Raw genomic sequence first — 15,898 nt, forward strand, 5'->3', positions numbered from 1 at the left:
TCTAACCTGTATGTTGGGGCTCTCTACCAGTTCTAACCTGTATGTTGGGGCTCTACCAGTTCTAACCTGTATGTTGGGGGGCTCTACCAGTTCTAACCTGTATGTTGGGGGGCTCTACCAGTTCTAACCTGTATGTTGGGGCTCTACCAGTTCTAACCTGTATGTTGGGGCTCTACCAGTTCTAACCTGTATGTTGGGGCTCTACCAGTTCTAACCTGTATGTTGGGGCTCTCTACCAGTTCTAACCTGTATGTTGGGGCTCTCTACCAGTTCTAACCTGTATGTTGGGGCTCTCTACCAGTTCTAACCTGTATGTTGGGGGCTCTACCAGGTCTAACCTGTATGTTGGGGGGCTCTACCAGGTCTAACCTGTATGTTGGGGCTCTACCAGGTCTAACCTGTATGTTGGGGGGCTCTACCAGGTCTAACCTGTATGTTGGGGGGCTCTACCAGGTCTAACCTGTATGTTGGGGGGCTCTACCAGGTCTAACCTGTATGTTGGGGCTCTACCAGTTCTAACCTGTATGTTGGGGCTCTACCAGGTCTAACCTGTATGTTGGGGCTCTCTACCAGTTCTAACCTGTATGTTGGGGCTCTACCAGTTCTAACCTGTATGTTGGGGCTCTACCAGTTCTAACCTGTATGTTGGGGCTCTACCAGGTCTAACCTGTATGTTGGGGCTCTACCAGGTCTAACCTGTATGTTGGGGCTCTACCAGGTCTAACCTGTATGTTGGGGCTCTACCAGTTCTAACCTGTAGGTTGGGGCTCTACCAGTTCTAACCTGTATGTTGGGGCTCTCCACCAGTTCTAACCTGTATGTTGGGGCTCTACCAGTTCTAACCTGTAGGTTGGGGCTCTCTACCAGGTCTAACCTGTAGGTTGGGGCTCTCTACCAGGTCTAACCTGTAGGTTGGGGCTCTCTACCAGGTCTAACCTGTATGTTGGGGCTCTCTACCAGGTCTAACCTGTATGTTGGGGCTCTCTACCAGGTCTAACCTGTATGTTGGGGCTCTCTACCAGGTCTAACCTGTATGTTGGGGCTCTCTACCAGGTCTAACCTGTATGTTGGGGCTCTACCAGGTCTAACCTGTATGTTGGGGCTCTCTACCAGGTCTAACCTGTATGTTGGGGCTCTACCAGTTCTAACCTGTATGTTGGGGCTCTACCAGGTCTAACCTGTATGTTGGGGCTCTACCAGGTCTAACCTGTATGTTGGGGCTCTCTACCAGTTCTAACCTGTATGTTGGGGGGCTCTACCAGGTCTAACCTGTATGTTGGGGCTCTACCAGGTCTAACCTGTATGTTGGGGGGCTCTACCAGGTCTAACCTGTATGTTGGGGGGCTCTACCAGGTCTAACCTGTATGTTGGGGCTCTACCAGTTCTAACCTGTATGTTGGGGCTCTACCAGTTCTAACCTGTATGTTGGGGCTCTACCAGGTCTAACCTGTATGTTGGGGCTCTCTACCAGTTCTAACCTGTATGTTGGGGCTCTACCAGTTCTAACCTGTATGTTGGGGCTCTACCAGTTCTAACCTGTATGTTGGGGCTCTACCAGGTCTAACCTGTATGTTGGGGCTCTACCAGGTCTAACCTGTATGTTGGGGCTCTACCAGTTCTAACCTGTATGTTGGGGCTCTCTACCAGTTCTAACCTGTATGTTGGGGCTCTCTACCAGTTCTAACCTGTATGTTGGGGCTCTCCACCAGTTCTAACCTGTATGTTGGGGCTCTACCAGTTCTAACCTGTAGGTTGGGGCTCTCTACCAGGTCTAACCTGTAGGTTGGGGCTCTCTACCAGGTCTAACCTGTATGTTGGGGCTCTACCAGGTCTAACCTGTATGTTGGGGCTCTCTACCAGGTCTAACCTGTATGTTGGGGCTCTACCAGGTCTAACCTGTATGTTGGGGCTCTCCACCAGTTCTAACCTGTATGTTGGGGCTCTACCAGTTCTAACCTGTATGTTGGGGCTCTACCAGGTCTAACCTGTATGTTGGGGCTCTACCAGGTCTAACCTGTATGTTGGGGCTCTACCAGGTCTAACCTGTATGTTGGGGCTCTACCAGGTCTAACCTGTATGTTGGGGCTCTCTACCAGGTCTAACCTGTATGTTGGGGCTCTACCAGGTCTAACCTGTATGTTGGGGCTCTACCAGTTCTAACCTGTAGGTTGGGGCTCTCTACCAGGTCTAACCTGTAGGTTGGGGCTCTCTACCAGGTCTAACCTGTAGGTTGGGGCTCTCTACCAGGTCTAACCTGTAGGTTGGGGCTCTCTACCAGGTCTAACCTGTATGTTGGGGCTCTCTACCAGGTCTAACCTGTATGTTGGGGCTCTACCAGGTCTAACCTGTATGTTGGGGCTCTACCAGGTCTAACCTGTATGTTGGGGCTCTCTACCAGGTCTAACCTGTAGGTTATCTCTCTGCTGCAGTTTGTTGCTGGTGTCGAAGTTCTTTGAGCACCACCCCATCACCCAGGAGGAGGTGTCATCAGAGGGCACCACCCCCGTGTCCGAGGTCTACCCTTCACTGCCTCCGTCCGACTCCACCGGGTGAGTCTCACAGCTGTCCTGATCCCATTCTCACCTCGGCACAGTTGAAGGAAAGGAGACGAGGAGAGGAAGCCATTTTTAAGACTACCTTAAACAGACAGACTTGATCGTCTTGTGTCTCCTCGCTAGATTCAATGTAGACTGGAATCTCTGCTAATGCTGTGCCATATGTCCCCAGTGAGATGACCCACCCTGTTCCTCCCCTCTTAACCGCTCTCTGACCCCCAGGTCCCTGTCCACGTCCATCTCCCCAGAATTTCAACCCCCATTCTCCCTGACCACTGACCTCTCTGTCTCTCTGACCCCCAGGTCCCTGTCCACGTCCATCTCCACCCCCTCCAGAGTTTCAACACCCATCCTCTCTGACCTCTCTCTCTCTGTCTCTCTGACCCCCAGGTCCCTGTGCCACACCAGCGTGTCCCCGTCCAAGTCCATCCCTATCCCCCAGAATTTCAGGCCCGGAGAAGAGGACCACAGGAACCAGTTTGGACAGAGAGACCGCTCGTCCTCCGCTCCCAACGTCCACATCAACACCATCGAACCCGTCAACATAGACGTGAGTCCAACGTCTCCTGTTGTCTGTGTGTCTGAGAGCTCAGACACTTCCCCCTGCTGGAGACAAGTAGTACTGCTAATGTACAATGTGTATGTGCCAGCACTAGTTAAAGGGGGTGCTCATCTGGGTTAAGTCGTGTACTGTAATTCTTGGCCAAATACCACCATAGTAATCATACTTGTATATATTTAACCTTTTATTTTAACCAGGCAAGTCAGTTGAGAACAAATTGTTATTTACAATGACGGCCTACCACCGGCCGAACCTGGACGACGCTGGGCCGATTGTGCGCCGCCCCTATGGGACTCCCAATCACGGACGGTTGTGATACAGCCTGGAATCGAACCAGGGTGTCTGTAGTGCCGCCTCTAGAAACTGAGATGTAATGCCTTTAGAGCGCTGCGCCACTCGGGAGCCCCTTAAAGAGATACTTAAAGAGGAACTGACAGTGTTTTTAGCAACGTGAAGTCTTAATCTTTTTATATACGCCCCAGGAAGAATATTAGCCTTCTTTTTTTTTTTTTAAAGCGAGCACTTAGATACGGTCGTTTTCATGTTTTTATAAATTCATAGAATGTTTGGGCATTTGTGAAAATTCTATAGCAATATAGAGTGGGAAAGCAGCTGTGCTTTTGGACATTTAACTGTATGGTTCATACAGTTCATTGACACTGCAGGAAATAAAACCTGATTTAAAATCCCATCTGTCTCGTCCAGGACCAGAGTTTACGCAGACTGGTGCACCATAGCCAATCAGAGCTACAGTAGCTACAGTATACAAACAAGCCATTTGCACAGAGGCCTGTCATCATTCACGTTGAACTGGACTGTGTGTTTACAGGCAGTAGGACCTGCCATCATTCACTATGAACTGGACTGTGTGTTTACAGGAAGTAGGACCTGCCATCATTCACTATGAACTGGACTGTGTGTTTACAGGAAGTAGGACCTGTCATCATTCACTTTGAACTGGACTGTGTGTTTACAGGCAGTAGGACCTGTCATCATTCACTATGAACTGGACTGTGTGTTTACAGGCAGTAGGACCTGCCATCATTCACTATGAACTGGACTGTGTGTTTACAGGAAGTAGGACCTGTCATCATTCACTATGAACTGGACTGTGTGTTTACAGGCAGTAGGACCTGTCATCATTCACTATGAACTGGACTGTGTGTTAACAGGAAGTAGCAACAGAGCGACTTTAGATCAATAGAACACATTCACCAAAAGCCACAAAATACACCTGAATGGATTTCTGCAAATATTTCTTACATTTGGGAACATTACAGTCCTGTTGATCAAACAACCATGACAAGGCAGTGTCTCTCTCCTTCAGTTATATACATCATCAACAGCTAATGCTAGCCAGAGAAAGATGATCTACCAAAGTAACATTAAATAAACCCTCAAACTTTTTCACCTAATTTTGTCTGTCAAAATTGCACTGGTAATCGATGGAGGAATTGTAGCCTCCTCGTATTTCTGCAGTTTGCCTGCCAACAATGCATGCTTGTCCCAGCCAAGCACACAAGCCAACTGTCAAATGTTGGCTACCTTGTTAGCTAGCTAGCTACTTCCAGACATAAATTAGTAACACCTTACTCTGACAACCTGACTCCGCCTAGCAGAGGTGTTTACATGTTATCTAGAGCGCTCCAGCAGAGCCGTTTACATGCTATCTAGAGCGCTCTAGCAGAGCCGTTTACATGTTATCTAGAGCGCTCCAGCAGAGCCGTTTACATGCTATCTAGAGCGCTCTAGCAGAGCCGTTTACATGCTATCTAGAGCGCTCTAGCGGAGCCGTTTACATGCTATCTAGAGCGCTCTAGCGGAGCCGTTTACACGCTATCTAGAGCGCTCTAGCGGAGCCGTTTACACGCTATCTAGAGCGCTCTAGCGGAGCCGTTTACACGCTATCTAGAGCGCTCTAGCGGAGCCGTTTACATGCTATCTAGAGCGCTCTAGCGGAGGCGCTTACATGCTATCTAGAGCGCTCTAGCTGAGCCGTTTACACGCTATCTAGAGCGCTCTAGCAGAGCCGTTTACACGCTATCTAGAATGCTCTAGCTGAGCCGTTTACCTGTTATCTAGAGCGCTCTAGCTGAGCCGTTTACCTGTTATCTAGAGCGCTCTAGCAGAGCCGTTTACATGCTATCTAGAGCGCTCTAGCAGAGCCGTTTACATGCTATCTAGAGCGCTCTTGACTAACTATTACTTTGCCTACGTTTACTGACCCCGGTCATATTCAGCAGGTGTTGCGCGTTAAGTTCATCAGTTATTCTTCGCTCTGAATTTACGAATGCGAGAGATATGCTAACTGTTTAAAGCCGTTCTAGTTCTTGCTAGCTTTTACCCAATGACACCTGCATCTCTAACTGTGTGTAGCCACCGGAAAAAACAAGATGGAGGAAAAGTCACCCACTTCTCCAATGACATGACATCCTCCTAGCAGCTAGCTCGCTAGCTAATGTTAGGCTCCGTGTTTTTAGCTTGCTACATAAATAGATACGCTAGCCTATTAGCCACGTTATTGCTGACTTGTGATCATTAGGCCTTGCTAGTTTGATTATATTGTCATTCCCAGCCTTAGTTGCATTCGTCCTTTATTTTTTTTTTGTCCAAAATATTGAGCCATTGAAACTGAGACAGTGCATTCTGAATGGTACCATGTCCGCTGTGATTTACAACATGATAGCAATATTTTCTGGACCACCAAGACATGTATTGGTTTATTATATAAATCGTGCATTGAACTACATCCATCTGTTCTGCCATCAATGCCTTTAGTGTACGTCATAACATTTTGAGTCAAATGTAACCTGTTTTTAAAACCTCTTTATAAAGTTGGTTTTGTAAGCATAAACTGGGAATTTTTGATATATTTTTTTTACTAATATGATTTGTCTGTTTTCATATCTGCAAAGCAGTTAAAACGCTGTCAGTTCCACTGTTATACCAGTTACCAAGATATAACCCAGCTTGTAGCGTTTGTCTGGAATCTAGATGCCCAGCTGTCTTCACAGTATTGTGATTCTCTGTTATTTCCTCTCTCTCTCTTTCAGGACTTGATTCGAGACCAAGGTTTACAGAGGTCAGAAGGAGGTAAGGAAGTTATCATCATCATCAGTAATTCAATCAACAAGTCCCCGTCCCGTCGCCCCGTCCCCCACATCCTGCATCTGTGTTCTCTTTCTCTCTTGTTTTACAAGGCCCTTGAAGCTCATTTTGTCCAGTCAGAATTCTATTTCTACAAGTCTTGTTGATGCATATTCAGAATATTTGTCCTTAGACTGTAAAACAATGGCTCTGTCCCTTTTTAAGGAGACTTCCCCTTTAAGAGAGCCATCTACCCTTTTTTTATTCCCCTAACATTCTCTGATTTCCACTGCCCGTCCATGCTCCCTCTGAAAGAGTGTAGACTACCTACTATGGGGCCAGTCTCAAATGGTTCCCTATCTAGTGCACTACTTTTGGCCAGTGATAATGTGTGGGAAAAACTCTCCAACTTTCTACTGGTCCATGGAGCCAGATTCATGCATTCTCCTCATTGGCACTCATTGGGCTCTGGCCAAAAGTAGAGCACAGTACAGTGACTAGGCGTCCATTTTGGATCAGGCCTACAGTAGGTACCATAGAGAAGTAGGGTCAGGTGGGCCCAGTAGCTGGTCTTCAGGGCCAGTGATCCTGCTGTGTCTCTCTCTTCCCCCCCTTGCAGCCCCCCCCTTGCAGACCCACCCACCCGCCCGCTGCTTGAGGAAGCACCGAACACGGACCTCAAGCCCCCTCCTATACTCCTACCCCAATGACATAGTCTTTGATTTTGAGTCCGAGCCTGTGTACCGAGGTAGCTAGGCTTCTGTGGTGTGCCTCTGTGTGTGTATTGTGGTGTGTGTGTGTGTGTGTGTGTGTATTGTGGTGTGTGTGTATTGTGGTGTGTGTATATTGTGGCGTGTGTGTATTGTGGTGTGTGTGTGTGTGTGTGTGTCCTCACCCACCACCTGTGTTTTGGCCCTCCCACTGTCCATCTGTGTTTCACTCTTCACCCTCTTTCCTTACGTTTTCTCTCACTACCATGATCCCTCACACTGTCACTACCCGTCGTCGTCCTTCCGTCCCCCCCCCCTCCCCCTCTGCTTCCAAAACTCTCATATGGGAGGGTTTTTGTGTTCAGGGCCTGTGTCCACAAGGCATCTCTGAGTAGGACTGTGCATCTAGGATCTGTCCATATAGTCTCATTCATTATGATCTAGAAGGGAAACCAGATCCTAGTCTGAGATGCTTTGGATCCGGGCTCTGATCACGGAATAGGAGAGTACAGTATAGATGTAAAGAACATTTTATAAACCTCCTCAGAACTGACATACCACTTGACGGTGTAATGTATTGGCTGACTGTAGTTGGCGGTGTAATGTATTGGCTGACTGTAGTTGACGGTGGAATGTGTTGGCTGACTGTAGTTGACGGTGTAATGTATTGGCTGACTGTAGTTGGCGGTGTAATGTATTGGCTGACTGTAGTTGACGCTGTAATGTATTGGCTGACTGTAGTTGACGCTGTAATGTATTGGCTGACTGTAGTTGACGCTGTAGTGTATTGGCTGACTGTAGTTGACGCTGTAATGTATTGGCTGACTGTAGTTGACGCTGTAATGTATTGGCTGACTGTAGTTGACGCTGTAATGTATTGGCTGACTGTAGTTGACGGTGGAATGTATTGGCTGACTGTAGTTGACGGTGGAATGTATTGGCTGACTGTAGTTGACGGTGGAATGTATTGGCTGACTGTAGTTGACGGTGGAATGTGTTGGCTGACTGTAGTTGACGCTGTAATGTATTGGCTGACTGTAGTTGACGCTGTAATGTATTGGCTGACTGTAGTTGACGGTGGAATGTATTGGCTGACTGTAGTTGACGGTGGAATGTATTGGCTGACTGTAGTTGACGGTGGAATGTATTGGCTGACTGTAGTTGACGGTGGAATGTATTGGCTGACTGTAGTTGACGGTGGAATGTATTGGCTGACTGTAGTTGACGGTGTAGTGTATTGGCCGACTGTAGTTGACGGTGTAGTGTATTGGCTGACTGTAGTTGACGGTGGAATGTATTGGCTGACTGTAGTTGACGGTGGAATGTATTGGCTGACTGTAGTTGACGGTGGAATGTATTGGCTGACTGTAGTTGACGGTGGAATGTATTGGCTGACTGTAGTTGACGGTGTAATGTATTGGCTGACAGTAGTTGACGGTGTAATGTATTGGCTGACTGTAGTTGACGGTGGAATGTATTGGCTGACTAGTTGACGGTGGAATGTATTGGCTGACTGTAGTTGACGGTGGAATGTATTGGCTGACTGTAGTTGACGGGGTAGTGTAGTCATTGGCTGACTGTAGTTGACGGTGTAGTGTAGTCATTGGCTGACTGTAGTTGACGGTGTAGTGTAGTCATTGGCTGACTGTAGTTGACGGTGTAGTGTAGTCATTGGCTGACTGTAGTTGACGGTGTAATGTATTCATTGGCTGACTAGTTGACGGTGTAATGTATTGGCTGACTGTAGTTGACGGTGGAATGTGTTGGCTGACTGTAGTTGACGGTGTAATGTGTTGGCTGACTGTAGTTGGCGGTGTAATGTATTGGCTGACTGTAGTTGACGCTGTAATGTATTGGCTGACTGTAGTTGACGCTGTAATGTATTGGCTGACTGTAGTTGACGCTGTAATGTATTGGCTGACTGTAGTTGACGCTGTAATGTATTGGCTGACTGTAGTTGGCGGTGGAATGTATTGGCTGACTGTAGTTGACGGTGGAATGTATTGGCTGACTGTAGTTGACGGTGGAATGTGTTGGCTGACTGTAGTTGACGCTGTAATGTATTGGCTGACTGTAGTTGACGCTGTAATGTATTGGCTGACTGTAGTTGACGGTGGAATGTATTGGCTGACTGTAGTTGACGGTGGAATGTATTGGCTGACTGTAGTTGACGGTGGAATGTATTGGCTGACTGTAGTTGACGGTGGAATGTATTGGCTGACTGTAGTTGACGGTGGAATGTATTGGCTGACTGTAGTTGACGGTGGAATGTATTGGCTGACTGTAGTTGACGGTGTAGTGTATTGGCTGACTGTAGTTGACGGTGTAGTGTATTGGCTGACTGTAGTTGACGGTGGAATGTATTGGCTGACTGTAGTTGACGGTGGAATGTATTGGCTGACTGTAGTTGACGGTGGAATGTATTGGCTGACTAGTTGACGGTGGAATGTATTGGCTGACTGTAGTTGACGGTGGAATGTATTGGCTGACTGTAGTTGACGGGGTAGTGTAGTCATTGGCTGACTGTAGTTGACGGTGTAGTGTAGTCATTGGCTGACTGTAGTTGACGGTGTAGTGTAGTCATTGGCTGACTGTAGTTGACGGTGTAGTGTAGTCATTGGCTGACTGTAGTTGACGGTGTAATGTATTCATTGGCTGACTGTAGTTGACGGTGTAATGTATTCATTGGCTGACTAGTTGACGGTGGAATGTATTGGCTGACTGTAGTTGACGGTGGAATGTATTGGCTGACTGTAGTTGACGGTGGAATGTATTGGCTGACTGTAGTTGACGGTGGAATGTATTGGCTGACTGTAGTTGACGGTGGAATGTATTGGATGACTGTAGTTGACGGTGTAGTGGAATGTATTGGCTGACTGTAGTTGACGGGGTAGTGTAGTCATTGGCTGACTGTAGTTGACGGGGTAGTGTAGTCATTGGCTGACTGTAGTTGACGGTGTAGTGTAGTCATTGGCTGACTGTAGTTGACGGGGTAGTGTAGTCATTGGCTGACTGTAGTTGACGGGGTAGTGTAGTCATTGGCTGACTGTAGTTGACGGTGTAGTGTAGTCATTGGCTGACTGTAGTTGACGGTGTAGTGTAGTCATTGGCTGACTGTAGTTGACGGTGTAGTGTAGTCATTGGCTGACTGTAGTTGACGGTGTAGTGTATTCATTGGCTGACTGTAGTTGACGGTGTAGTGTATTCATTGGCTGACTGTAGTTGACGGTGTAGTGTATTCATTGGCTGACTGTAGTTGACGGTGTAATGTATTCATTGGCTGACTGTAGTTGACGGTGTAATGTATTCATTGGCTGACTGTAGTTGACGGTGTAATGTATTCATTGGCTGACTGTAGTTGACGGTGTAATGTATTGACTGACTGACTGTAGTTGACGGTGTAATGTATTGACTGGCTGACTGTAGTTGACGGTGTAATGTATTGACTGGCTGACTGTAGTTGACGGTGTAGTGTAGTCATTGGCTGACTGTAGTTGACGGTGTAGTGTAGTCATTGGCTGACTAGTTGACGGTGTAATGTATTCATTGGCTGACTAGTTGACGGTGTAATGTATTCATTGGCTGACTGTAGTTGACGGTGTAATGTATTCATTGGCTGACTGTAGTTGACGGTGTAGTGTATTGGCTGACTGTAGTTGACGGTGTAGTGTATTGGCTGACTGTAGTTGACGGTGTAGTGTATTCCCTACCTTCCAGTGTGAGTAGGTTTTTGTCTTTTTAATGTAATGTTGGAAGCCACATTGAGACGTATTGGTTATAAAGTAGAGGATGCAGTTAAAGTACAACATTACCCAGAGTTCCCTACTGCACCAGGCACCACACCACCCTATCCCAGCAACACCCTCTCCTTCACACACTGGTGACACTGATGGTTTCCTCTGAACTAATGGCTTCTACGGTTGTGGCTAGATGAAGAATTTGACGTGGCACGTTGGGCAGAATTTGACGTGGCACGCTGGGCAGAATTTGACGTGGCACGCTGGGCAGAATTTGACGTGGCACGCTGGGCAGAATTTGACGTGGCACGCTGGGCAGAATTTGACGTGGCACGCTGGGCAGAATTTGACGTGGCACGCTGGGCAGAATTTGACGTGGCACGCTGGGCAGAATTTGACGTGGCACGCTGGGCAGAATTTGACGTGGCACGCTGGGCAGAATTTGACGTGGCACGTTGGGCAGAATTTGACGTGGCCCGTTGGGGAGAATTTGACGGGTTAGGAGAAGAGTGCTGTGCTCTAGCCACAAGAGTAGAAGTCATCAGTTCTGTTAACATCAGTACCACCTCCCACTGTGACACCCCCCCTACCTCCAACACCCCCAGGACACAACACTGACTCCCCTCAACCCTCCTGTTCTCTGAAACCCACTCTATGGCCCAATCCCAAACTGACCCCTAGACCCTACTCCCTCTATGGCCCAATCCCAAACTGACCCCTAGACCCTACGCCAAGGATCCCCAATTACATTCAGCAGTGGGTCCAATTTGTTTACCATCCTTGAGAGGATGGTAAATGGTTTCTGGAACATAGTTATAAATCATTTGTATCGCTGCAAATTGACTGCAAGTATCCCAAACAGAGAAATATAATATTTCAGGAAAAACAGAATCATTTCAAACCTTGATTACATTGGGATACGATCACGTCAGTCTCTATTTATGTGTTGGAATAGTTGGACAGATTTCCTAAATTTAAAATCACTGAACTCATTTTCTGATGATTTTACACTCTCTTTTTGTCTAATTTAATGAAAAATTATTAATACAATTTATACAAAATATTTTTGATCTGAACATTTTGGGGGCCAAATAAAATCGCCCATTGGGAAACCCTGCCCTATGGTTGACCCCTAGACCCTATGGTTGACCCTATTATCGACCTCATAGGGTCTAGGGGTCGATCCTAGGGCATAGGGTCTAGGGGTCAGTTTGGGACTGGACATATCCCTTCTCTTGTCACTCAATCCCTGTCTTCCTCCTCTTCCTCCTCCTACTGCCTTCTGTTGGCCCTCCGTTTCTTCTCATCCTCATCTTTTGTTTTGTTTTCCTCCTCCACCCTACCCCCCCTCCCTCCCTCCCTCCCTAACCCCTCCCTCCCTCTCCTACTTCCAATTAGGGTCGACTGCAGGGCTGTCGGCCACGCCTCCGGCCTCGCTGCCTGGCTCATTGACCAATGTGAAGGCTCCTCAGAAGTCTCCGTGTCCACAGAGAGAGAGGAAGTCATCGTCCTCGTCTGACGACCGCAATAAGATGGTGAGACGCGACCGCTACAAAACACAGACCTTCTTAGAGCTGATTGGTGTATAACACAGACCTTCTTAGAGCTGATTGGTGTATAAGTAACACAGACCTTCTTAGAGCTGATTGGTGTATAAGTAACACAGACCTTCTTAGAGCTGATTGGTGTATCACAAAGCAGGATCAATAAGTTTACAATAAGATGGAGATGCCAAACAATGACACTAGGAATTGGCAAGATGGCTATAAATGCCCAGCTATTCAGATGGAGAAAGACCTAGTAAAAAAAAAACACATTAGTGTGGTGAAATGCACAGAGCCCTTCAACCGTGCGCCGCCACTTTAAGACTGCACCGGCTCTGTTGTAAAGCAGGAAGTAAACCGTCTCTGTGTGTGTGTGTCCCCCTCCGTAGAAAACCCTGGGCAGACGGGACTCTAGTGACGACTGGGAGATCCCAGAAGGTCAGATCACCCTGGGTCAGAGGATAGGATCTGGATCCTTTGGAACCGTTTTCAAGGGCAAGTGGCACGGCGACGTGGCGGTAAAGATGCTGAACGTTACAGCTCCCACCCCACAGCAGCTACAGGCCTTTAAGAACGAAGTGGGAGTCCTCCGGTAAGACGCATTAACGGTTAAGTCATGTAGAATACTAGTTTTACTGCAGATGTTGAGGTAATTAACTGCTACCTTCCAGGTCTTAGGTGTGTTGGGATATACAGTCTAACCGACAAGTATAGTGTAAACGGGGCTTCTGTTTTGTCATGAAATAACGGGGCTTCTGTTTTTGTCATGTGTAAACGGGGCTTCTGTTTTTGCCATGTGTAAACGGGGCTTCTGTTTTTGTCATGTGTAAACGGGGCTTCTGTTTTTGTCATGTGTAAACGGGGCTTCCGTTTTGTCATGTGTAAACGGGGCTTCTGTTTTTGTCATGTGTAAACGGGGCTTCTGTTTTTGTCATGTGTAAACGGGGCTTCTGTTTTTGTCATGTGTAAACGGGGCTTCTGTTTTTGTCATGTGTAAACGGGGCTTCTGTTTTTGTCATGTGTAAACGGGGCTTCTGTTTTTGTCATGTGTAAACGGGGCTTCTGTTTTTGTCATGTGTAAACGGGGCTTCCGTTTTGTCATGTGTAAACGGGGCTTCTGTTTTTGTCATGTGTAAACGGGGCTTCTGTTTTTGTCATGTGTAAACGGGGCTTCTGTTTTTGTCATGTGTAAACGGGGCTTCTGTTTTTGTCATGTGTAAACGGGGCTTCTGTTTTTGTCATGTGTAAACGGGGCTTCCGTTTTTGTCATGTGTAAACGGGGCTTCTGTTTTTGCCATGTGTAAACGGGGCTTCTGTTTTTGTCATGTGTAAACGGGGCTTCTGTTTTTGCCATGTGTAAACGGGGCTTCTGTTTTTGCCATGAAATAACATGCCGGATGGAGAGCTGAAAGCTCCTTCTCAGTGGTTTTGATGTCCTCCCCCTGTTCCCTAACAGGAAGACGCGTCACGTCAACATCCTGTTGTTCATGGGTTACACCACCAAGCCTCAGCTGGCCATCGTGACCCAGTGGTGTGAGGGCTCCTCCCTCTACCACCACCTACACATCATAGAGACCAAGTTTGAGATGATCAAGCTCATAGACATCGCCCGGCAGACGGCACAGGGCATGGAGTGAGTTAATCCACAACACACGGGATGCACCCCGACTAGCACCCTGTTCCCAGAACTAGTCTCAGACCATAGGGAATAGGCTGCTATTTGGGATGCATCTTAACATGGACTGACTGGTACAGTGGAGGTTAGGAGAGTCTTAACATGGACAGACTGGGTCGGTGGAGGTTAGGAGAGTCTTAACATGGACAGACTGGTACAGTGGAGGTTAGGAGAGGCTTAACATGGACAGACTGGTACAGTGGAGGTTAGGAGAGTCTTAACATGGACAGACTGGTACAGTGGAGGTTAGGAGAGTCTTAACATGGACAGACTGGTACAGTGGAGGTTAGGAGAGTCTTAACATGGACTGACTGGTACAGTGGAGGTTAGTCTTAACATGGACTGACTGGTACAGTGGAGGTTAGTCTTAACATGGACAGACTGGTACAGTGGAGGTTAGGAGAGGCTTAACATGGACTGACTGGTACAGTGGAGGTTAGGAGAGGCTTAACATGGACTGACTGGGTCGGTGGAGGTTAGGAGAGGCTTAACATGGACAGACTGGTACAGTGGAGGTTAGGAGAGTCTTAACATGGACAGACTGGTACAGTGGAGGTTAGGAGAGGCTTAACATGGACAGACTGGTACAGTGGAGGTTAGGAGAGGCTTAACATGGACAGACTGGTACAGTGGAGGTTAGGAGAGGCTTAACATGGACTGACTGGTACAGTGGAGGTTAGGACAGTCTTAACATGGACTGACTGGTACAGTGGAGGTTAGGAGAGGCTTAACATGGACAGACTGGTACAGTGGAGGTTAGGAGAGGCTTAACATGGACTGACTGGTACAGTGGAGGTTAGGAGAGGCTTAACATGGACTGACTGGTACAGTGGAGGTTAGGAGAGTCTTAACATGGACTGACTGGTACAGTGGAGGTTAGGAGAGTCTTAACATGGACAGACTGGTACAGTGGAGGTTAGGAGAGTCTTAACATGGACAGACTGGTACAGTGGAGGTTAGGAGGGTCTTAACATGGACAGACTGGTACAGTGGAGGTTAGGAGAGTCTTAACATGGACAGACTGGTACAGTGGAGGTTAGTCTTAACATGGACTGACTGGTACAGTGGAGGTTAGGAGAGTCTTAACATGGACAGACTGGTACAGTGGAGGTTAGGAGAGTCTTAACATGGACAGACTGGTACAGTGGAGGTTAGAGTCTTAACATGGACAGACTGGGACAGTGGAGGTTAGGAGGGTCTTAACATGGACTGACTGGTACAGTGGAGGTTAGGAGAGTCTTAACATGGACAGACTGGTACAGTGGAGGTTAGTCTTAACATGGACTGACTGGTACAGTGGAGGTTAGGAGAGTCTTAACATGGACAGACTGGTACAGTGGAGGTTAGGAGAGTCTTAACATGGACAGACTGGTACAGTGGAGGTTAGGAGAGGCTTAACATGGACTGACTGGGACAGTGGAGGTTAGGAGAGTCTTAACATGGACAGACTGGTACAGTGGAGGTTAGGAGAGTCTTAACATGGACAGACTGGTACAGTGGAGGTTAGGAGAGTCTTAACATGGACAGACTGGTACAGTGGAGGTTAGGAGAGGCTTAACATGGACTGACTGGTACAGTGGAGGTTAGGAGAGTCTTAACATGGACAGACTGGTACAGTGGAGGTTAGTCTTAACATGGACTGACTGGTACAGTGGAGGTTAGGAGAGTCTTAACATGGACAGACTGGTACAGTGGAGGTTAGTCTTAACATGGACTGACTGGTACAGTGGAGGTTAGGAGAGGCTTAACATGGACTGACTGGGACAGTGGAGGTTAGGAGAGTCTTAACATGGACAGACTGGTACAGTGGAGGTTAGGAGAGTCTTAACATGGACAGACTGGTACAGTGGAGGTTAGGAGAGGCTTAACATGGACTGACTGGTACAGTGGAGGTTAGGAGAGTCTTAACATGGACTGACTGGTACAGTGGAGGTTAGGAGAGTCTTAACATGGACTGACTGGTACAGTGGAGGTTAGAGTCTTAACATGGACAGACTGGTACAGTGGAGGTTAGGAGAGGCTTAACAT

The 15,898-nt window shown here is 47.5% G+C and overlaps 1 protein-coding gene across 3 annotated transcripts in view; it reads left to right on the forward strand.

Annotated features, from left to right (window-relative positions):
- LOC106596021 (serine/threonine-protein kinase B-raf) overlaps positions 1-15,898 on the forward strand; it is a 67,433-nt gene that overhangs the window by 32,263 nt on the left and 19,272 nt on the right. For 2 of the 3 annotated variants that reach the window (XM_082978078.1, XM_082978080.1), the window contains 7 exons: positions 2,430-2,549; positions 2,946-3,105; positions 6,171-6,210; positions 6,824-6,952; positions 12,050-12,186; positions 12,585-12,787; positions 13,652-13,828. In XM_082978078.1, the coding sequence (XP_082834204.1) occupies positions 2,430-2,549; positions 2,946-3,105; positions 6,171-6,210; positions 6,824-6,952; positions 12,050-12,186; positions 12,585-12,787; positions 13,652-13,828 (966 nt within the window). The remainder of the gene's footprint in view (positions 1-2,429; positions 2,550-2,945; positions 3,106-6,170; positions 6,211-6,823; positions 6,953-12,049; positions 12,187-12,584; positions 12,788-13,651; positions 13,829-15,898) is intronic. The other variant, XM_082978079.1, reaches the window with a different exon arrangement.

Source organism: Salmo salar, chromosome 07 (assembly GCF_965601325.2).
Source record: "Salmo salar chromosome 07, fSalSal1, whole genome shotgun sequence".
NCBI lineage: Eukaryota > Metazoa > Chordata > Actinopteri > Salmoniformes > Salmonidae > Salmo > Salmo salar.